The sequence below is a fragment of the Lynx canadensis genome, chromosome B3 (genome assembly GCF_007474595.2).
Source record: "Lynx canadensis isolate LIC74 chromosome B3, mLynCan4.pri.v2, whole genome shotgun sequence".
In the NCBI taxonomy this organism is placed as follows: domain Eukaryota; kingdom Metazoa; phylum Chordata; class Mammalia; order Carnivora; family Felidae; genus Lynx; species Lynx canadensis.
Genome location: NC_044308.2, coordinates 28907466 through 28930346, shown reverse-complemented (window position 1 = coordinate 28930346; position 22881 = coordinate 28907466). Strand labels below are relative to the sequence as shown.

Here is a 22881-nt window from a genome sequence, read left to right as displayed (position 1 = left end):
TCTCTGTGGTGTAAATACTCCACCATAGCCAATTTCAAACTACCAACACAATGTCATGGAGAATTGGGAAGACATGTACAAAAGTGGCTGTCAGGGATGAGGGCTCTAGCACAGCACTGCCACCTTCGCCCCCCTAATAAAATATAATCTCTGTAAGAGCAGAGTTCTTGACTGTTTTGTTGCCTGGTGTAGAGAAGGCACTCAATAATTATTGTTGAATTAATGAATGAATGAAACTAATCAGCTCTGCTCAATTCTGTGGTTTCAGACCAAGCCCCAATCTTAGCCCAAAGCTGAGATAGTCTGAGCCCTGATCCTGCTCACACACTAAGCTCTGACTGTGAGCCCCAACCATGGTTACACACTGAGCCCTGTACCTGCTCACACACTGTGCCCTATTTCTGCTTTCAGTCTAGGCTCAGACTCTGGACCTCAACAACTCAGTACTTACATGGGGCCATTGGTTGTAGACGGTAAGAAAGCAACCCTGACTTATTATACGGTGGTCTTCTGTGCAGGGGGAGAGAGTTCAAGCTACCTCTCTGGCAGCAAAGTCTCAGAGGTCACAAGGGGCCCATGAGGCAACCTTCCTGAGTTCTGCTGGGGCTGGAAGCCCCTCCTTCCCAGGCTGATCTGAACTTCCCATGGGCATATGTAGACCACTTTCTCCAAGGCTGCTCATCAGGGCCAGTAGGCCCAGCTAATGGCCTTCTAGGCCACTCTGAGCAGATGCATTATTGATAACTTGTAATTGATATAGAGCTGCCCATGAGTGTCCCACTGGAATTCAGGCCAGACAGCCAGAGGCCAGGGCTTGCCCAGCCCCAAGCCCACATGTGCAGACACAGGCACATACATTAAAACAACTTTTAGGCTACAGATATGAACCCCAAGTATATGGGAGTTCTCCTAGACATTCATTCATTTATTCATTCATTCATTCATTCATTCACTCATTCAGATAAAGCATGGTGAGGGCTATGTTAAAATTCTGTTACGTGTTTTAGAATGAAAATGTGTCTCTCAGCTTGGAAGTGAGTCCTCAGTGGCCCCATGTGAGGGGGACCGTGTCTGCTGCACTGTGGGGAGTAGATCTCCCAGGACAGTCTCAAGGGGTGACACCGGGTGGCACTTGTGGCAGGGGAGGCACGATGTGTCCAAAAGACAGAGGCCTGGTAGGTAAGAGAGCCTGGGGAGATCAACAGAAGCCACACCAGGCAGAGCCCTTTAGCTACAGCAAGATGTTTCTAGGATGTCGGCCTTTAAAAAGTGACAGGAAATCACTGAAATCTTTTGAACGGAAGGACAGGTGAGGGAGGAGGTGTTGTGGTGACTCAGGTGAGCACTTTGGAAGGACTGTGCTGACAGCATGGTGAAGGATTGGACAGAGATGGGCCAGGGTGGACCTGGGAATACCAGCTGGGATGCTATTTCTGCAACCTAGGCCAGATAACCAGAATTTGGACTAGGTTGGAGACAGTGGAGACAGGAGGTTAAGGTGACTAGTAGGAGGTAGAAGTGTCAGGATGGGCATGGATTGGAATGAGGGTGAAGAAGAGGGACATATTTTTACAAGCTTCAGAGGGTATGAGTGGCTGGATGCTCTCAGCCCGTGCCCTGAGGAGGAATGACTGACTTCCTACAGAGGAAGTGCATATAGCTAAATGGCTCTCAGCTCAGCTCAATTCAGCTCAGCTCTAGGGGGCTGTCAGGGTATTGCAGCTGGGACACTCAGAGCCTGGCTTCTGCTTCTCCTCTACTGAACATGGCCACATGTACTTCCCCAGCTGACTGAAGGGCTGTCAGGGGTCCTAGGATATCAGGACCTCATTAGTCAGTGGGTGAACTGGGGCTCCAGGGTTGGAAGAAGCCTCTGTGCTGGGAGACAGGGCAGGGGAAAAGCTAGGTCAACAGGGTGCATCAGAAACAAAGCTAGGCCCAGAATCCAGGCCTCTGGCTTCTAGCTTCACAGACTTTGTGTCAAGGAACTCGAAGCCTTAGAGACAAGATGGAAGAGACTAGGCTCAAGCAGAATACAGAGGGGTTGATGGCTATAGGGGCCAGGAAAAAGCAGGAGGCTCCAAGTGGGGAAAAAGCAAGGGCTGGAGGCAGGCACCAGAATTCTCAGCCCTTCACCCCTCCCTCACTCTGACTTTGGGTGAGTCTCTGTTCCTCTTTGGACCTTGGTTTTACTGTGTGTTCAATAAGGCAAATGGACTAGCTGAACTCTGAGTCTATGACAAGCTCTGTGCTGGCTCTGGGAGCCTAGCTGGGAGGGAATAAAGTACAAGTGACAGGTGGCTCCTGGTGCTGTCTTGAGGGCCATCCCCTGCTCCCTGATGAAATGCCCCATTCCCGGAGGGCCGACTCTTTACAGAAAGATAATATAATCCAGAATCTCTAAAACACATTATTAACAGTGTGTAGTACACAAAAAGAATTACTATTCATGCAAATAAGCAAACACACACACACACACCCCCCCCCACACACACACACAGACAACCAGTGTTCAATTATCAAGACATAAAACAGTCAAGAGGCTGCTTAGAATTTTCATAAAGGCTGGCTTATCTAATATTTGAGTTAGCAGATAAGGACTTCAAAATAACTGTGATGATTATATTGAATTAGGAGGAAAGATGAACAGAATGGATGTAGCATTTCAGTGGAGAAACAGAACTTGTAAGAGGAATCAAATGGAACTTCTAGAAGTTCAACATGCAATATATGAAATTGAGAATTCCATTGGATGGGCTTAACAGCAGACCAGACATTGTAGAAGATAAGATTGTTGGACTTGAGGGCAGGTCTACAGGAAAATATTGCAACATATGGCCAAAAAAAAGGAGGCGGGGGGGGGGGGGGAGGTAGGGAGAATGAGTGATCAAAATAGGTCTAAGAGAGATGTGAGACATGCTCAAAGGGCCTAACATAGGCAAGCAGAATTTCAAAAGGAGAAGGAAAGGATAAAGCAAAACAATCAGTAAAGAAATCATGGTCAAGAACTTTCCCAATATAATAAAAAAAAATCCACAAATTCAAGAAACTCAGAGAATCTGAAGCAGGATAAATACAAAATATGCACACCTAGACACTCTGTGGTCAAACTGTTGAAACCAGTTAAGAAGAAACATCCAAGCTCTCCAGGGCTCACGTGGGCCTGGGCCTTGGGCCTCGAGGGGCAAAGGCACATGGTGGCTCTGATGACAAAATGAAGCAAATTTTCCATTGGCAAACTGGCCTGGGGGAAAAAAAGACCATCCTGAGACTCAGGGAGAATGAAAGTGCAGTCACAGCCCTTCTTAATGCACATCATTAGCTAAGTATTTCTATCAGATAACCTGACCAGATCAGCCAGCATCCACAGGGAAGCCCTCAGCATGCATTACAGAGTGAGTCAAGGCCTCTTCCATTGGGGCTGGGCTTTTAATGCATGCCCAGGTGGGGCCAGACCCCTGGGGCGGCAGAGCTGGCACACCCAGTACATCTCTGCCTATAATGGTCTGGTTTGTGGAGTACACTTGACACGGCCTTGGCCTGATCAATGCACACTCTGGCCAGAAGCTCGATGCTATCTAATGCAAGAGCAATAATTTTCTTCCATCCTATTAGTGCTGTCTGCACAGACTGCCCTGCCTTCAAACCTATCTGCTATTGGGATGGCATCCAATGTTTATTTCCATTAGTTTCACCATTGTTGGTAACAATAAAAATCAGGAGACAGTTGCAAACTAATGATTTAGGAGCAGGGGGAAGCTGAATTCGACCTTGGCCCCTTTCCATCCATTGTGAAGATGACTAGTAGTTGGCCATAAATTTAAATTATGGCAAAAGGATAACATAAGTTATTCCTCTGATGGCTAATTTTATCAGCTAAATAGGCTTGTCATTAAAGCTATCGGCTGTTTTACAAATCACTTCCCATGCTTAAACACACACACACACACACACACACACACACACACACACACTTCCCTTCCCACAGTGGAGATCTTGAATAATCCAGGTAACAAAGGCGATTGTGCTGAGCTGGGTACTTGTGGCCTCTGTGGGAAAAGTGGGGGGCTCTCTGGAATGAGTCAGATCAAGCACCACCCCTAGAACCAGGATAGGACCCTTTTCTGCTCTTTCCAATCTCCTGATGGCCATGGAAGCCCTTCTCTGAGTTGGCGGCCCAGCCTCAAAGGTGAGAATCTGTGCAGCTGTTGGCGTTCTCTCAGAGGTGCTGAGCACCGGGGATCCTGGGTCCCAAGCAAGGTCCGCAGATCACCTCCCACCACCTAACAAGTGGGTTATGACCCCTGCATGATCCCTGCACCTGAAAGTGGAGCGGATGGAGAGGGAGGAACAGGACAAGGCCCTTCCCCCCACCGCCTACTTCCACCAGAAATGCCTATTGCTTGGGGTCAAGATTATTATTCTGTTTCTTACAGAAAAAGGTCAAGGTGACTTGCATCATCCAGAGAGGATTAATAGATGTGATTGTGCCCATGGGATGGGGGAAAGGGGTAGAGAACGTCGTGAGCCCATGGGCCTCATTTTATGGATTAGTCCCCGTGCAAGTGACTGTTTTCTTGCTGGGCACATAGACCACTTTGGTCTGCATCTGGTGCCTTAAGTGTGACTGTGAAACTGAGTCCCATCTACGAAATGGGGGCAGAAGCCTGGCTAATAAAAACCTGTACACAGTTCTCTACTCTCCCCTTCTCTACTTCTCCCCTGCTGAAGGAAGAAAACTGCAAGGACTTAGAAGGAACTACAAAATGGGAGGAGCCTGGAGGCCAGACTGACTGTGTCGAACAGTGGCCCACCACCCCCTGTCCACTGCAACCTGCATTGGGCTGTGATGTGAGAGACAAACTCTTCTTGTGGTAGGTCACTGACATTTCCATATTTGTTTGATGTAGCAGCTTGTGTTACTCCGCCTGACAGTGACTTATACAGACACCCCAGGCCTAGTGTAGGCAAGCAGACCCTGACACTGCGTTCCATCCCTGGCCCTCTACCACGAACTGTGTGGCCTGGGCAAGCAACGGCCTCTCTCAGACATTGTCTTCCCATCTATAAAGGGGTTAATAATACCTAGCCTACCCACTCTGACCATCAAAGCCAAAGGGAGTTAAAATACACTGGAGCGCCTGGGTGGCTCAGTCGGTTAAGCGTCTAACCCTTGGTTTCAGCTCAGCAGTTTGCATGAGCCTGCTTGGGATTCTCTCTGTCTCTCTCTCCCCCTCCCAGGTGCCCTCTCCCTCCCAAATAAATAAAGAAACTTAAAAGAATTTTTTTAAGTACATGGAAGCACATTTGTAAATGGCCACCATTATACAAATGATTTAGTATATTTATTTTCTCTCTCTCCCCTTTTTTTTTACATTCCCAGAAAGACTCTGGTAGGCTGGACTTTATATATGTTACTTGACTTAGTCTGATCCTTATAGCATCCTGGTGGCATAAGCCTTGTTTCCTCCGTTTTTCCAACAAGGAAATGGAGGCCCAGGGATTAAGGGGGAAACTAGTCATTGGTGGAGTGGAGGTTGGATTCTTGCTTGCTGGCTCCTTGTCTAAGAGGGCTCCCTCCACCCTCCAGGCTGCCCCCACACAGGACTCCTCTTTCAGGGACTGAAGCTTGCCCAGGGCCCGAGACTGTCCTAAGAGGTTCACTGAGCTCCACTGGCCTCCTTGTGGGCTAGGCCTCCAGTCGCCCTAGATACCTGGGTTTTTGCTAATGGTCTCAGGGTGAATGGTACTCAACTTAGAAAGAGAACTTCCTTCTGTCCTTCCCAAAGGACCCTGGAGAAAAGAAATAAATTTTGACTGTGAGCCAGGTTGGATCCTATTAACACTGGGCCAAAGGCAAAGCTTACAGGGCAAAGAGCAAGTACAATGGGGACTTCAGAACAGATTTCAGAATTAGAGCAAGATCCTGCGCACAGCTGTACATAAAGCTTCAGAAGTGGTTTCTTAAGACGAGTTAGAAGAATATACAGTGATTTAACCGCTGTATCGAAAACAGCTTTAATCTCTGAAGCAGTCAGAACACAGGGACCTAAAGCTCATGCTATCTCTCCAAAGGATAGTAACTAGCATCCCACCTCTGGAATCCATCTGTGTATCAGCAAAATTAACCCCTAAGGACATCCTGGCCAGGACTCTCAGACAGAGAATAAAACACAACTGAATGAGAAGGAACTTTCATCAGCAGAAGGACTGTTGAATTTGGGGGTCTGAGGCTATCTGCTTCTGTCACAGAAGTGAGCAACCTGGAAGCAGGATGCAGAAGGCCTGCCAGAGCTTAGGCAGGGGAAGACTGACCAACAGAGTATCCTCCTTCCCCGCTGGCCCCAGATTTCCAGAAGGAATCTGTTCAGGGTGAGCTGAGCCCATCAGTCAGAAGAGATGATAGAAATACGGGAAGCAGGGCAATGAACCACAAGAGACTTCTGTTTCCATCCTAATCTTCTAACTGCTGTGTGAGGTTGGGCACACCTCTCCCCCTCTCTGTGCCTCAGATTCCCCCATCTGCCAAATCTAGGATTCTGCCAGACGCCCTCTAAGGATGCTTTCATTTATAACATAAAGTGGTTCTGGGGCACCTGGGGTGTGGCCTGTGGTAAGAAATGAGCTGCCACATGGCACAGAAGATAAAATGTACAAGATATTCATGTAAGGAACCCACACACTGTGTCACCCAAGAGTCTCTACAGCACTTCACCTCTGTGGTCTTCCTCCCCAAACCCATAACTCCAATCTAGTCATGAGGAAAACATCAGACAAATCCCAACTGAGGAGCATCCTACAAAATACCTGACCAGTACTCCAAATGGTCAATATCATTAAAAACAAGGCAAGTCTGAGGAACTTTTATAGCCAAGAGGAGACTAAAGAGACACGATGACCAAATGTAATGTGGTGTCCTGAATGGGATCCTGGAACAGATAAAAGATGTTAGATAAAAACTAAGGAAACTGGAACAACGAATGGACTCTAATAATAACATACCAATATTGATTTATTAATTGTAAGAAATGCATGATATTAATGTGAGATGGTCGCAGGGAAATTGGGTGTGGGGTATACACAGGAACTCTGTACGATCTTCATGACTTTCCTATAAATCTAAAACCGTTCTAAAAAAATAGTTTATTTTAAAAAGAGCTAAAGATGAGTAAAGTCTTGAGAAATATTTACACAGATACATCTTGGGGAAAGAGCAGGATGAATGCAAATTTGGTGTTTCATTAAACTGAAATTCTACACACTTCATGGGAAGTTTGGTAAATTTCAACGTTTTAGGTAGTGCATACAAATTCGATTTGGAAATTGTTTTATTAAACTAGGAGAATTCCAGCAGGGAGACAGAACGCAGGAGTGTTTGACAAAGATGATTGAAATGACCTGGAGTGGGGTTGGAGGTAGCAGGGAGGTGCGCAGCAGGAAGAGACTCTTAGGAAATGCTGTTGAGACAGCTGAGTAGAGCTGGGTCTGTGCCTGTGGGAGAGCTGCGCTCAGGCTGTGGTTTAAAGATACTCTGGTGCATAATCTGGCCGATGCCTTCAACTGAGCACCAAGAAACCATATGAATAGAAAAATAATGTAGAAAGACTCTAAGCAAGGTGGGCTGGGAAAGAACAGTATTCCATTAGGACAACTGAGTCTATTCCTGGCTCTAAAAGCCCTCAATCAACTGTGAACTCTTGGGAAAGTCACCACTCCTCAATTTTCTTAACTGTAAAATAAATGGGTGTATGTCAGGGAGGGGCTGGGCTGGCATTAGTTGCCATTCATCATGTGCCGGGTTTTAGGTGACATAATGTCGGAACCATCCTTCAAGGAGTTTTACTATTGCTCTTTTTCAGACTAGGAAAACCAAGGCCCACACAGGTCCCACCAGTGACCAAAGCTACAAGGCCAGGAAGTGGCCAAGCTGGCTTTGCACTCAGGTCTGTTGCTGAAGTCTCTCCTAACCATTCCAGGCGCTATCCTCTCAGAGTGGTTGGCTGCCCTGATAACGCCATGAGCACCCTCATTTTTTAAGGGTATTTGTAGCCCAGTCAAGTCTCAAACCTAGTCCCAAAACACAGGTGGAAATGAGGTAGGTGTCCACTGGCCCTGCCTGTGGAGTGGAGAGCAGCATCCATGGTTCCTCTGCTCTCACCGGGCCCCCTCCCGCCCTCCGTGTGGCCCTCCCTGTGGCCTCCCTGTGAATGCCGCTGGGATTCCAGTCCAGCTGCCTCTTTCTGCTGTCTCAACTAAGATTACAGGCTTCAGGTGTTTTTTAAATTAAAACGGTTTGTTTCTTTCTGTTCATCTCTTTTCCAGATGTCACTACCTAGAGGGAATCTGTCTTTATTTATTGGCTCTTTCCTGTGCAGGATCCAAGGGAGTCTCCCTCTGGCCAAGCCCCCTAGGAAGGAGGGCACATGTGGGGGGTGACTTAAACCAGGACAGCAGGAACACGGGGTCTCTGGGGGCTCAGGACAGGAGTCCTGCTGGAAACTGCTGGGGGTGGGGTTGCCATTAGGGTTTTCTCTCAGCTACGTGGCCCATGTGGTGTTGATGTGAGGCTGCTGTAGGGTCAGCTTGTTCTCTGACGGGCTGGGAGGCTGTGTGTGAATTTATGAAGGGCAGATGTGGCACCCTGTGGGCGTCTATCATGTGGCCACTGAGGCAGAGTGTTCATTTTCCGATTAGACAGTAGACTGAGAGCTGCCTGACTAAGCTCTAGCCAGGTCCTGGATGTCACCCAGATCTGTCCTCTCCCCTCTTCCTCTATACCTCTGTCTGTCCCAAACCTAGGCCTCTCTACCCAGGCATCCTGTCTCCATTCCTGCCCTCGCCCATCCTGCCTCCAACAGCAGCCAGAGAGATCCATCAGAAACTCCAACCTGATCAGATCTCCTACCCCTGCTTCTAACACTCCAGGCCTCACCCTTCCCTATAGGCTGGAGCCCAAGCTCCCTGATCAGCCAGGCAGGCCCTTCCCAAGCCTGCCTCCAGATCCTCCTACTTTCTCCCGCTGCTCATACTCTGAATGGCCTTAAGCGCCCCTGGTACAACAGCCACTCTAGTGCCTCATCTGTCCCCTCTGCCAGACATCCGTCTCCAAGAGACCCTGCCCGATGTCAGCTCCCCTGGAAACCCACCACTCTCCTGTCCCCGTGGCATGCAGAGCCCCCAGGCACGTCCCTGCTGAAGCATGCATGCACCAGATTGCCACTGTTTATGGGCCTGCCACACTCCTTGAGTCACCCAGAGCCACATGAGGGTAGGGGCCAAATCCTCTCCACAACAGTGCTCCTAGTGCCCGGCACAGGTTGGGATGGTGCTGGCTGACCAGATGTATGGGCGAGAAAATGAAGCTGACTCCAACTACTTAGGGGCTAGGATATTGGTCTTCCCATCCACAGCTCTGGATAGACCGCCCTACACCCAGGATCCCTTGGATAATGTGCTGCTGAGGGCTATGTCCCCTGATGTCCCCTCATCACCCATAAGCATTTTGTGTTCCCAAAGTAGATAAAAAGATTTGGTTCCCTGACAGACATTCCAAGGAGATGATTTTGAAGACTCTGTGTGCCGGTTCCTGTGGGACATTTCTAGGGATCCATTTGTGGTGACATTCCACAGATTTCCCACTCCCCCCCACCCCAGCTCTTCCTCCAGCTGTGAGAGGTTGGGGTTGAGGGGCCAGGAGACCCACAATGTGCGGGGCGCTGGGCTGAGTGAAAACATGAAGTCAGGCGAGGCCTGCCCTTGTGGAGCAGTCCACTCAGTGGGAGAAGCAGTCCTGGGTGCAAATAATGACAGCCCATGGCAGCAAGTGCCCCATGCTCTCTGGAGGCCAACAGCAAGGGCTGGCGGGTAAAGGAGCAGTGGCTGTGGTGAAGGGGGAGTGCCATGTTTTGTGGAAAAGCAAAGACTTGCAGGCTGTGCACAAGTTCGATAGGCAGAGCTTGCAAGGGGTAAGGATTCAGGAGAGGGGCACAGCACAACCAAAGCTAAGAGATGGGATGGCATGGGGCTTGTCAGAATGACAGGTGACTCCACCTGACTCCATCAGAGTGTTCACGTGCGAGATGAATGAGGCATGAGGTCGACAAGAATGACAGCTGTGTGCGGCTCTCAGACCCTCATTGCGAGTGCCTGGGTGCTCGGCTATGAGGCAGGGGGAGGGAACCAAGGGGTGTCCATCCTCACCACACCGCAAGCTAGAAGTGCTCAGCCCCACGTGGGGCAAATAGCTGGGGCATTCTATGCCTGGATTGGCCCTGGGCACTAAGGGCGGGGGCATAGCTTATGTGGCTCACAGGGCCAGGGGCAGTGGAGTATCCTCTCCCCAGCAGCCAAGGCATAGGCCGGAATGACAGTCCATCCTCTCACATACCTTCCACCACCTTGCTAGCTAGTCCCCTCTCTGGCATTCCTACCCTGCGCACTGGGTACTAGAACATTTCTTCACTGGAGGCTGTGTTTCTACAGAGCTCTGGAGCCTTGTTGCAGGACCCAGCTAGACAAGCCCTCTCCCTGGCCCAGCTGCCCAGCCCCCCTTGCTCTGCCGAGCACGGTCTCCCAGGGCCTGTCACCTTTTTCTCTTCCCCGCAGCTCCTAGAAGACAGAGAACTGCTAACACCTCTTTGGGGTGTCTGCGGTGGTGGGGGGGGGGGAGGGTCCTGAGTGGTGACTGGCCCACACTGGTGCCTACAACCTCTGCAGACAGAAGTTGTCCCCTGCTCTAGAGACCACTGAGCTGAGAAGACTCTGATGAACTGAGTTGGTGACTCAGCTGGCTCAGGTTGGAGAGCTGACTGGTCACTGTGGTACCAAAACAAAAGCACCCAGGCCTGGCTGCGCTGAGCAGGAGTGACCTTAGAGACTTGTTTCCCACTCTCGGGGCCTCAGGCTCCCTTTGTGTCCTTGGGGGCCCAGCTGCTCTGGCTTCCTGCAGCTTTAGGCACCAGCAGGGCCCTCAGCCCTGGACAGACTGGAAGTGGTAGGGCATTACCCCTTGCTCCTGACAGATCTGCGTCAGTCTCTCCAGCTGCTCGTCTTGGATGACCTTGGCCTTCTCGTATTGCTGGATGACCATCTCCATCTCCACCTTCACAGGCAGGACGTAAGCTGGAAGAGAGACAGCTCTGTGAAGAACTTGGCAGTAGCAGGGCTCAGGCTGGGAAGGGGCGGGTCCCAGCATTCAGTCAGCAGCAGGTTCAGTCCAGGAGCAGTTCCTAGAGGGGCCAGGGGTGTAGGGCTTGGGGGGAATGTCTAGGTACCCAATAGCATCCAGGCAGTAGAAAAGGGCCAGAATCCTAACCAGTGGTGACTGAGATATCTGTTTTTCTTCTTTTCCCTAGTGATAACACCCTTACTTTTGGCTGTGTGCACAGTTGCCTAGAGCAAGGACTCTGTTTTCTAGTCTCCTAGGCAGTTATGGGCAGCCATGAGACCACATTATGGACAATGGGATGAAAGAGGTGTGATGCAGCAGCTTCCAGGAGCTGGTATTGATGAGGAAGTGGAAATATTGGAACCCTCACTCTCTGCCACTTTGGAAAAACTCTTTAGGAGTTTCTTAGATGGTTAAACACAGTGACTACATGGCCCAGCGATTCAATTCTTGGGTACCTAGGAGAAATGAAAACATATGTCCACACAAAAACTTGTACATGAATGTCCACAGCAGCCCAAAGTGGAAACAAACTTAATGCCCATCAGTTGATGGATACAGAAAACGTGCTCCATCCATACAAAGGAGCACTATTCAACAATAAAAAGGAATGAAGTTCTGATACATATGCTACACATGGATGAACCTTGAAGACGTTTTTGCAAGGTGAAAGAAGTCAGACACAGCAGACCACATATCATATGGTTCTGTTTCTATGAAATGTCCAGAAGATGCAAATCTATAGAGACAGGAAGTGGACTAGTGCCTGCCCAGGGCTGAGAGGCTAATGTGGAGTGACTATTGGTGGGTATGGGCTTTCTTTCTGAAGTGGCAAAAATGCTCTAAGCTTAGATTTTGGTGATATTTGCATGAATCTATGAATATACTAAAAGCCATTGAATTGTGCACTTCAAATGGGTGTTTTACGGTGTGTGACCTATATCTTAATAATGATGTCTAAAAAGAAAAGGCATCTGGAACTTTCCTTTCGCCTCTTTATCTTCGTCTCTTCCTTCTTCCTAGCTGCTGAAATGAGGATGTGATGGCTGGCACTGGAGCAGCCATCTTGGGCCATGGGTGACTTTGTAAAGTAGACTATATGCAGCAGAGCAACAAAATGGGAGGAGCATGGAATCTTGACTACAGAGAGTGCCACATCAGCCCCGGACTGCCTACCTGCAGACTCTCATGTGACAGAAATAAGCTTCTGTTTTGTTTAAGTCCCTGTTATTCTGGGTCTGTTACTCATAGACAATCATATCAATCACTGATGCACACACTGAGACCCAGAGCAGAGAGACTAGACTCTGGATTGGAGGGTCCCAGTGGTAGCCCCATAGGCCCCTCCCTTGGGCAGTTCTCTGGGCTCTGTGGAAGTCAACTCCTGACCCAACCCTTATGCTCTGGCCTTCACACTCTCATATCTCACAGAACCAAGCTCTTCCTGACTCAACAGAAACCCCAGTCACATGCCTCTATTGCCACCGTATTCTACAATCTCCACATCTCCACTCTTCAAGTCCCTTTTCCACCCACAGTGTCTCACCCTCCAGATGTTCTCTGGCTGCTGCAGGGATCATGCAGAGAAGAGAAAGCATAACTCTTGCTTGCTTCTAAACTTGAGGGCAGCCCACATGTCCTGCAGACCTATCTCTAGGTTCCAGAGGCTGGACCAAGCGGCTTCTGCCTCCTCAGATCTCTGCTGAAGCCAGTTCACACCCAGGGCAAGAGAAACAAATTAACGCCCACACATGCACACAGCACATGCCTATCCTGCAGCTCCCAGTGGCACAGCAATGCCTGATTTGTATCAGGAAAAGGGGAGGGGACAGCTGGGAAGAGTATCACAAGGGCTGTCAAGATCCATCAGTGTGAGGGTGTCCAGCTGTCCACAGCTGGCAGAGAAGAGCCAGAAGGCACTGTTCCTTCCCTGAAGGGAGAGGATGTTCTCATAAATGGAGCCAAGAGCAGGGCCCTGAGCAGATGGGGGTGAGTGAATGTATGAAGAACACTGGTGGGTGCCAACAATCCTACTTTCCACTTCTGGCTCATCGCCTGCTCTGCTGTGTGACAATTCTCCCTCTTGGTCTCAGTTTCCCCAGTTATCAAATGACAGGAATGGACTAGATGATCTCTCAAAGCCTTCCCACTTGGGCCTTTCAGTTTGATAAAGATTCTGGATTAAGAGATCCCTGACAAGACATCATACCTCACACTGCTAACTGGGTAGGATATGGGGTGGGGACAGGGAAAGGGTGCCCTGCCAAGGGATGAGACCCCAGAATGAGTCTGTCCTTTCTGCCTCAGGCTCCCTAGTCCCTGACAAAGGTTGTCGGGGTACTCTCACAGCCACAATTTCTGTCATTTGCAACCAAAATTCAGGGCTGGAATAACTTTAGAGTCTATATACTATACAGTTTATAGTCTTAGCAGTCTATCCCAGTGATTTAAAAGTGCTCCAAAGGGCCAGAAGATCCTTAGAGATGCCCCCAGGGAGAAGAGAGGGGGCATGGAGGTGGGCTCTGGCGCCCTGCTCCGAGTCATCCAGAGCAGCCCCACTTTTAATCCAGTTTTCACACTGGGTAGCTGCATGAGATTTTGCAGAAGAAAGGGGTTTGCTACTTAAAAAAAAACTTAAAAGCTTAGGACTCCTCATCTGGTCATGCCTTGCCCCTCCATGTGACCACCTGGCCTGAAGCTGCCTGCACTCCAGCAGAAGCCCACCTCCTAGAGGCAGACCAGCCCGTCTGTGGGTGGCTCTGTGCCTAGTCTGCCTGAGGAGAGTGGGCCTCCCTGTCATGTCCCCAGAGGTCCAAGGACCATCCTCTGGAACCCAGAGTTGGTTCCACCCTCTTCCCCCTCCCCAGACCACCCATCCCATCCCAGTACCCTGTCCTGTACTTCAGGGACAAGGCTTCCGGTCTCCTCTTCAACCAAGCATCCCTCCTCTGGGGGGGTCACACTCTTTCTGGAAATACATGAACCACCCGGGTCAGGGCACAGCCCTCTAGATGAGGTGGCTCAGGAGGAAGGGTGGCCTTGCCTCTGATGGTAGCAAAGGCAATGATAAAGTGGAATGGATCAGACACTCACTGGGATGGACACCCAGATGGGAGCATGTGCTACTAAAACTGGGTGAAGCACCAGCCAAAACCCAAACCAAGCCAGCAGCTCCCATAGAAACCTTCTCTAGTTGTTTGCAGCTCGACAGGCTTGGGAGGGGCACCCCCCTGCTGGACACACAGGTGAGATGGACCCTGCGGGGAGCAACACCTTGACCAGTAACCTGGACAAAGCCAGTGGCGAGTCTGCAGGCAGCAGGGAGCCAGGGTAGTTGTGCGTTGGAACGCTCAGGATGTACAAAGCCACTGCTCCCAGAATGGCAGGCCCTGCTGTGAGCACTCACGTGAAGGGCTGGCCATCCAGACATACCATAAATAGTTATGTGGTAATGAATGCTCAAGTGTTTGCACATGACATCTGGCCAGTATGCGTGGTTCCTGAACACATGACATCAAGTGAGCAGTGACAGGCTTGGTCTCTCCGTTGCCAATAGTTTCCATCCTCCAATCCCTGAGGCTGGCGGGGTCATCCCTCCCTCCCACCCCATATCACATGGTCTCTCTCCTTAGTTGATAGCTCCATGTTCTATAGCAGCTACCTACCACCCTGCCAGCTCTGCCGACCCATTTGGACCACTCACCATCAATGACCCTCTTCACCCGCCAGATCCGGAGCATGATAATGAGGCTGATGGCATCCCAGGGGCTCCTGGGCCCATTGGCCACGGTGGACGCCACCATCGGGGCCAAGGACAGGATGATCACAGCCCCATCAAACACCTGTGAGAGGAATTGGATTTCAGTGCCCTGGGCCACCTTCCTGAATGTCCCAGAAACAGGCAAAGCATCTGGTGCTGGCCAGTTTCTCCAGGAGGTCTATTTCCACATCAGAAGGTCACCCTTATCCGTGGCTGCCTCTCCTGAAAGTCCTCAGTCTTTAGGGACCTCCCACTCACAGACATGCCCCTGAGCACTCTTTCCTCTTAGAGACCTCAGCCCATCCCCAGCCTTTGTTCAGATGGCCTTGGGTTGCTTCCAGCATCTTGTCCCTTGGGATGGGGCCTGCATTCCACGTCCCAGAGTTCCTGTTCCAGCCTTGCTGAATCCCTCACTGGCAGTGGGGGCTGAACGCAGGACCCTTCCCCTGGGGTAACAGGAGCCCAGAGCCTGTATCTCATTTCTATCTGGCATTGAGTCTCTCACCGTGCAGGGAGGCAGGGCTAGGAGAGGAGGGGGCCCAGCACGGGCGATACAGCCTTGGGCCCTGACCTTCTATCTGCCTGTTCCAGCTTGGCCTTGATCTGTGACTTCCATGGGCCAGGCCTCTATGTTTGCTCCCAGCATTAGGCCCAAAGAGGCTAAAATGTGGATGTTGGGTGGGGTTGGGGGTGAGGAAGCAGTTGGGCAGCAGACACTAACCACCTTGCCTTGTCCTAAGCGCACAAACCCCCCAGCAGCAGCCAGGCTTCCTTGGCACCTCATCTCCACCCACTGCACCCCACCCCCTACATGATGCAGGGCAGCTGGATGCTCTACAGAGTCACAGGCTGGGAGGTGCCTGTATGGTTTCCTGCCCAGCTCTCCAACCACCAGGCCATTTTAGAGTGGACTTACTTGTTTGAAAACACTTTTCACAGCTTTTCCAAATGATTCAAGAATAACTTTTCAAATTTTGCAGAATTTAGAGAAGTTTTAGACTGTCCCTTTGCCAGGAACCTTCTCAGTCTGCCCGCCTCCTGACCCTCAACAGCACAGCCGCAGGGACTCCTGCATCCAGTGGGGAAGGACAGGGCCTTTTTGATGCTCCCACCCTGAGGTGGGTGGGACAGTGGCATTTTCCAGCTCCCAGGATGGCTAAGCGTAGGTAGGGGGTAGGGGTGGACACTGGCCTTTACCTCTATTTTGTTTTCGATGTAATCCCAGATCCCAAGTACTATAATCCGCAGAACAGTCTGAGGAGAGGAAATGAAAGAAGAGGTTATGTTTACTGCTCTCCAGCCCCTGCCCCTCCCCCTAGCAGAGAAGATTCTGGAGCTCAGAATCAGGGTGGGCCGCTGCCTCCTTATTCAATAATGGGAACCGTCTTCACTATCTGCTGAGTGTTTCTCAGACCACATGCCCTCTCCACCACAGGTCAAGTGCCTCAGCTCCAGTCTGCATCACCATCACCATCTGTGCAACCCCTCCCCACCACCTGCCCCTGCTCAACACCCTGCAGTGCAGAATATACCTGGATCCTTTGAAACAACACTCAAACCTGTCTCCCTCTCCAGAGTCATCTCCTGCACTCCTGTCATGCCACAAATCTACAAACATGCAAGCTCTTTCCTCTTTCGCCTTGTCTTTGCATGTGGCAGACTGACAATGGTTCACTCCTCTTCCCTTTAATCTCTTCTCCTTTTATTTTAGAGAGAGAGAGAGAGAGAGAGAGAGAGAGAGAGAGAGCATGCACAAGTGCAGGGAGGGGGAGGATGAGGGGGGAGAGAGTGAGAATCTCATGCAAGCTCCATGCCCAGTGCAAAGCCTGACGTGGGCTCCATCCCATGACCCTGGGATCATGACCTGAGCCAAAATCAAGAGCTGGACACTCAACTGACTGAGCCACCCAAGTGGCCCTCTTCTTAGAGAATAATTGGATAATTAGCATGGTTACGTAGCCAAAGACGATACTTCCCAGCCCTGTAGGCACTAGGTTCCTTCTCCTCTTTCCCTCTTCCCAAAGACTAGAATGTGGGTGTGCAGGTATGGTGGTGAGCCATCTTCAGGTAGGGAGGGCAGGGCAAGATGAAGCATCCTGGGTCCCCACTAGCCCCACACCACCATGTCTGCTTTCACTGTTCACTCCACTTGTCCTTCTGTGAGAGAGAAATGAACCCTGCGTTGTTGAAGCCCCATTGTATTTTCTGTTGTCTTGTTAGAGCAGCTCGGCCTATGTGCTAACCATCAGGGCCATTTCCCTTCTCTGCCTGGAAAGGGCCTTCCTGTCCTTCTGGCATCTGCTCGAGTGTCACCTCTGTGAAGTTCTTCCACATTCCCCAGGCTCAGTGCCTCTTTCCTTGGCATTCCTGTAGAACTTGAACACCAATAACTCTCCACTACACTTCATCATACCTTGTGGTGATTACCTCCCTGATCCCCCGATCAAGGCTCAAGAGACACTGATTTCTCTCCATTACCCCAAATCCCTGACATAGAGTAGACACTGAATGATTATACAGTTTGAGTGAATGAACAAATGCATGCATGAATGACTAATTCCTTAAAACCCTCAGTAATTCACTCCAATGCCGTGCCTTCAGGAGAGGCTTCCTCACCAACAGTACATCTTTCTACAAAGAGAATATTTAAAAGCTGGTCTCATATTACTGGTACATTTGTCTGTAGGCCCTTCCTTAAACCAAGATGACTAGTTCACAGTAATTCACACCAGGTGGTGTCCCTTCTCCCACACGCTGCAGTACAAGGCCAGCCATCTGGACTCAACAAAGCTGCAGAAAGCCCATGGATCTTCACCCACATTTATGCCACAAAAAGGCTTAGCTGATAAAATTCCCCTCTTCCTTAGAAAAGACTATCCTGACTTCCATGAGGGCATGAGTAGGTGGGACACAGGTGGCATCTCTGAGAACAGAGAGGGTCATACAGCAGCCTGATGTCCGTTCCTACATGGCTTCCTTATCTCCAGGTTGGAGGACCCCTGCTTCACTGCAAGACAGCTCTAAGTGAGTGGAGAGAAATCTGGGTTGAGGTCCAAGATATCCCGAAGTTACAGCTCAGTAACAGGCTGGTTGTGTAGCCTTGAGCAAGTCAAATCCCCTCTCTGGGCCTCAGTTTCCTTTCTGCCAGAGAGATGGGTTATAGGATATGAATCTTCCAATTCTTTATGAAACTAACCTTTGCCATGTACTCATATCAATACGTGTCAGGCCCTGGGCCAGCCCTCCTTACATGTGATTCTCACTTTGCAGAAAGGGAAGCTGAAGCTCAGAGAGGTTAAGGAAGCTGCCCAGGGTCCCTCAGGCATTGCATGGTGAGCTGACATTTGGACTCAGAAGTTGACTCTGCATGTTACACTCAAGTGGCGTAAGAATACCACACATGGGCCTGGGTTTTGTTGTTGTTGTTGTTGCTGTTCATTCTAACTTGTGCTGACATTGAAATTTGGTGTTTGTCTCCTCTGAAATGTTACACCAGCCACATCTGCTCCAAATTCCCAACTGTGAGGTTTCCAAGGCACAAAGTCCAGGCCAGGACAGGGGGGAACAAGGCCTGGTCCAAATAGGACTTCTCCGGCTGCTGCTTCTCCTCCTTCTTTTTTCTGTTTCAAGATTGTGGTAAAATACACAGAACATGAATTTTACCATTTTAACTATTTCTAAAAGTGTACTGTGGGATTAAGTACATTCACATTGTCACACAACCATCACCACCATCCATCTCCAGAAGTTTTTCATCATTTACATTAAATACTAACTACCCCCTCCCCCCTGCCCCTGTCAACCACCATTCTCCTTTCTGTCTCTGAGCCTCACTGTTCTGGGAACCTCATATAAAAGGAATCATCTCACTTCTCTATAAACAAGGCAGCAGCCCAGGGGATATGGGGTTGGGGGAGGAAGAGGGAGCTGGCCAGGCATGAGACTCAGCCAGACCCCCCCATGAGGGGATGAACAGGCATCACACATGGAGCCCTGTGCTCCAGGAAGGGATGGAAGTTTAATGGGTGGATGGCTGAAGTAGTGATGTATAAACAAGCAGAACAGCTGGAGCACTGGCTACTTGCCTCCCTCCAGCTGGCTCATCCACATGGGATCTATCCTCTGAGGCCTGGCTCAGCTCACCCTCCTCTGGGGAAGGCTTTCCTTCCTAACCCAACCCATGGAAACAGAACAGCCAAAGGCAGCCGTGGAAACACCTCCTGGTCCAGCCTCCTGGCATAGATGGGGAAATGGCGGCCTGGAGACAGTTGCTCCAAATCAGAGTCAAAGCCAGAATGAGAACGCAGCTCTGAAACACCCCACCTGGTGGCTTTCCCCTGCAGCATCTTTTGCCGAGATCCCTCATCCATGGAGACAGGGACCTGGCCACACTGCCCTGCCAAGGGCTGACCAATCCAGCGGTGGCTATGTTTCTCAACGTACAGGCAAGGACACACTGCTTCAGCAGCATCTGGGGATTTGTCTACAGTGCAGATTCCTGGGGTCTCATGGAGATCCAGATATCAGAATCTCTGGGTGCAGGGCCCAGGAACATGCGTTTTTAAAAAACTTCCTCCAGGGTGCCCACCAGAACCACAGGGATGTATAAAGTGACAATTTCCCGAGTGAAAACAGGGAGGCTACATGCCCTGATGCAAGAAGGAGAAAGAGCATTATATGAGGAGTCAAAAGTCTGATCCTCTTTCTGTTTCTGACCAGCCCTTACTGACCATGTGACATCGGCTGGAACAAAGGGCGACGAGCACCCCATGCTGCCTGCCTCCCCGAAGCTCCACGGGGAAAGACAAGTGCAGGGCAATGAGGTGGGACTATTTTATCACCCACTCCCACCCCTAGGACCCTCGGTCCTGCAATCCTGCCCCCCAAAGTTGCAAAGGGCTTTGAGGAAGGGTCCAAGGGAACCCAAATCCTCAGCTCCACCTGCCTCTTTCCCACCTGGGACTTAGGGTTTTCAGCCTCCTTTGTTCCAACCTTGCCTTCAGGAGACAAGGATACTCTGACACGTGAGATAGGCCAAAGTCTTAGCAAAACTTCATGGATAGTATCATTTGAGTATTACTATAAGCCCAGCTCTCGTGCCATCTTACAGATGCAGAAACAGACTCAGGGAGAAACAGATAAACAGGGTCCTCAAGTCCCTCTTCCTTCTACCACAAGTACCCTCATCTTTTCCCTCAGAAAGCCCTGTTTTCTGGAAGGATACTTCTCTTCTCTCCCCAGAGAAGGGATTCAGGCTTCAGGTAGCAGGAGAGCAGAGTGAGAACCTTGCATCTAATCCAGGCCCTGTGTTAGTCAGGTGGTAGCAAGGCCTCCTGCCCTTCCTGCTGAGGCCCAAGCCTCATGTTTTAGGGGACTGAGCTTCTCTCCCTGGGATAGGGTCTGATGAGCTCCTAGGGTTTGGGAACCTTGGGGGATACAGGCAGAAGCATCTGCTGGTCTGTAAGATGCCTCTATGCGAATTTTTCAAAGGTACTCATTTTCCAGGCAGAGGGAGATCCTGGTTCACAGCTTGGTGACCTGAGCGGGGGCTGGCACCCTCGCTCTCTGCAAAGCCATTCTGAAACCAGGCCTACCAGCGGGGGAGAACGAGGCAGTGCATGCCTGGCCCTGAGCCTGTGTCCCTGTAACCCTGCAGCTGGCCAGGGTTGGGAGGTGCAGGCTGGCCTAAGGAATACCCACAGTGCGTACTAGGTGCAGAGGGCTGGCCCCAAGCACTTCTTCAAGGAACAGATCTACTCTTGGGCAAATTTTCCCTGCAAAGAGAGCTGCTGGCTTCCTCCTCCAAGTAACCCCCAGACCCAGAGTTAAACTAGAGCAGCAAGAGGAAAACATGGAATCCACATTCCAGTTATGAGGAAAAATTAAGAAATGTGGAAGGGGCTGAAAGCACTCCTGAATTGGTGTGCAGAAGAAAGGTTTTTGGGTAACAAGTGCAGGTTGAGGGGTGATAGTGGGGCAGCACAACAGTGTCTCCTAGGCTTAGGCATCGACAAAACAGGAGCAGAGGAACCAGCTTCACTCCTCCATCCGCACACAGTCAAAACCCATGGAGACAGAGCACGATGAACCAGACATAGCACCCTCCCCAGGAGGGTGGCCTCTTGCCTAGGGATCGAAATGTGAGCCCCCTCCACATGCAATAGGCAATACCTCTGGGGGACATGGGTTCACAGGTCCCTGGTGCTGGGTTCATTTTGGCAGGAGGTTCCAAGCTACCTTAAAAGAATGGGTACAAGACCTGTAGGGTAGAGAATGGGGTGGTGGACCACATGACCACTGACTGTGTGCTCTCTGTGCCCACCCTGGGGTGAGAGGCAGACTGAAACACACAGATGTGCAAAGTTGAGTTCCAGAACTTCCACTTAGCCTAGAAACCTTTTTAGTTTCCTCCATTCTAAAAAATCCCTCACTGACCCCATGTCTCCCTTAAGCCACTCTCCTCTCTCTCTCTTCTCCCAGGTTTTGAAGAGGTGTCTCCACTTAACCCACCGCAATCTGACATGAGCCCACCACAGCAGTGGAACCACTCACACCTTGGTTACTGATGACTATGTGTTGTCAGATCTCATGGATAATGTCCTGCAATTGATCTTAGTCTGGCAGCGTGTGGGGCACTGAGCACATCCCTGCTCTTCAAGGACTCCTCTTTCCTCTCCAGGGAGCCGCATGCTCTGCGTTCTCCTCCCACTGCCCTGCCTATATCTTCTCGGTTACCTTTGCAGATTTCTTTTTCTCCCTCCATATCAAGATTATTTCCCAGGGCTCCAGTTTCTTCTCTTTTTCCTCCCCACATCCCTGGACGATCGTACCCTTGGCTGCAACTCCCACTAATATCCTGAAGCCCCCTAAGTCCATGTGTCCGGCTTAGGCCTCCTCCTGCTGCAGTTCTGACTTGGCAAACCCCATCACTATCCCCTCCCTGTCTTGTCTTCTCCACTGCCACACTCCCTCCCAACCCCTGGCCACCAGTGATGAACATTCCCAAGTCCCACAAAATACAGCTCTTTAATTCATCTCCAGTTTGTCCCTTCCTCCATCTCTACTTGCACTTTCTGGTTCAAACCTTTAACCCCGCACAGCTGAGCCATGCCTCCTACATGGTCTCCAAATTCCAGTCTTCCTCCTTCCTCCAAACCCAGCTCTCAGGGTGATTTCTCTAAAAAGCCAATTTCATCATGCCCCATCATGTCCCTCTTCTGCCTGGAGGCCTCCCGGGTCTCCCCACCGCCCTTGGATCAAGACCCCAACTCCTGAGCAAGGCACTGAGGGGCCTTTGTGACCTGGCCTTGCCTGGGTTCTCAGGACGTCTTGCCACCTCCACTGCCATAGTCAACAACCAGACACGTGGTGTCAGCTCACGGCTCTTGCCCTTCGGCATTCTATGACTGCCATCTGAGGTGCTTCTATCTCACCCACCTGGAAGCTCACACATCTGCAGACAGATTCCTTCCCCTCTAAGGTCTTCCAGCACTGCCTTAAGCTTGAACTTAAGCTCCTTTCCTGGCTCTCTCAATACACACATTTGCTTCCTAGCCAACTACAGCCAACTTACAACCCAGCACCACCTACAGTGCATCACAGAGTCACTTAGAAATGTTGGCTAAATGAATAAATAAATAAGAGCTTCCATTTGTCAAGTGCCTCTGTATTAGGAGGGATGATGGTTAATTTTACGTGTCAACTTGACTGGACCATTGAAAAAGTTTCACTGGACATAGACCGAATTAACAGTGGTTGTCTGTGGGTGATGAGAATATGGGTGATTTTTATTTTCTTATTTTGGCTTGTTTATATTTTCTTAATTTTCTACAATAGCCGGAATTATCCTTGTAAACATGAAGATTATTTCATAAAAAAAAAAAAGATTATTTTGTGATTGGATAGAGCCTCAGTGCTTACTCTAATGTAGATGAAGCATGAGAAGTCACCAGGG

At 50.2% G+C, this 22881-nt stretch overlaps 1 protein-coding gene across 1 annotated transcript in view; it reads right to left on the bottom strand.

Annotated features, from left to right (window-relative positions):
- The window catches only part of TMEM266 (transmembrane protein 266), a 125171-nt gene that overhangs the window by 18643 nt on the left and 83647 nt on the right, over positions 1 to 22881 (bottom strand). The window contains exons 6-8 of the mRNA XM_030317618.1: positions 16125 to 16181; positions 14871 to 15009; positions 11006 to 11121 (exon numbers count right to left, since the gene is read on the bottom strand). Coding sequence (XP_030173478.1) covers positions 11006 to 11121; positions 14871 to 15009; positions 16125 to 16181 — 312 coding nt within the window. The remainder of the gene's footprint in view (positions 1 to 11005; positions 11122 to 14870; positions 15010 to 16124; positions 16182 to 22881) is intronic.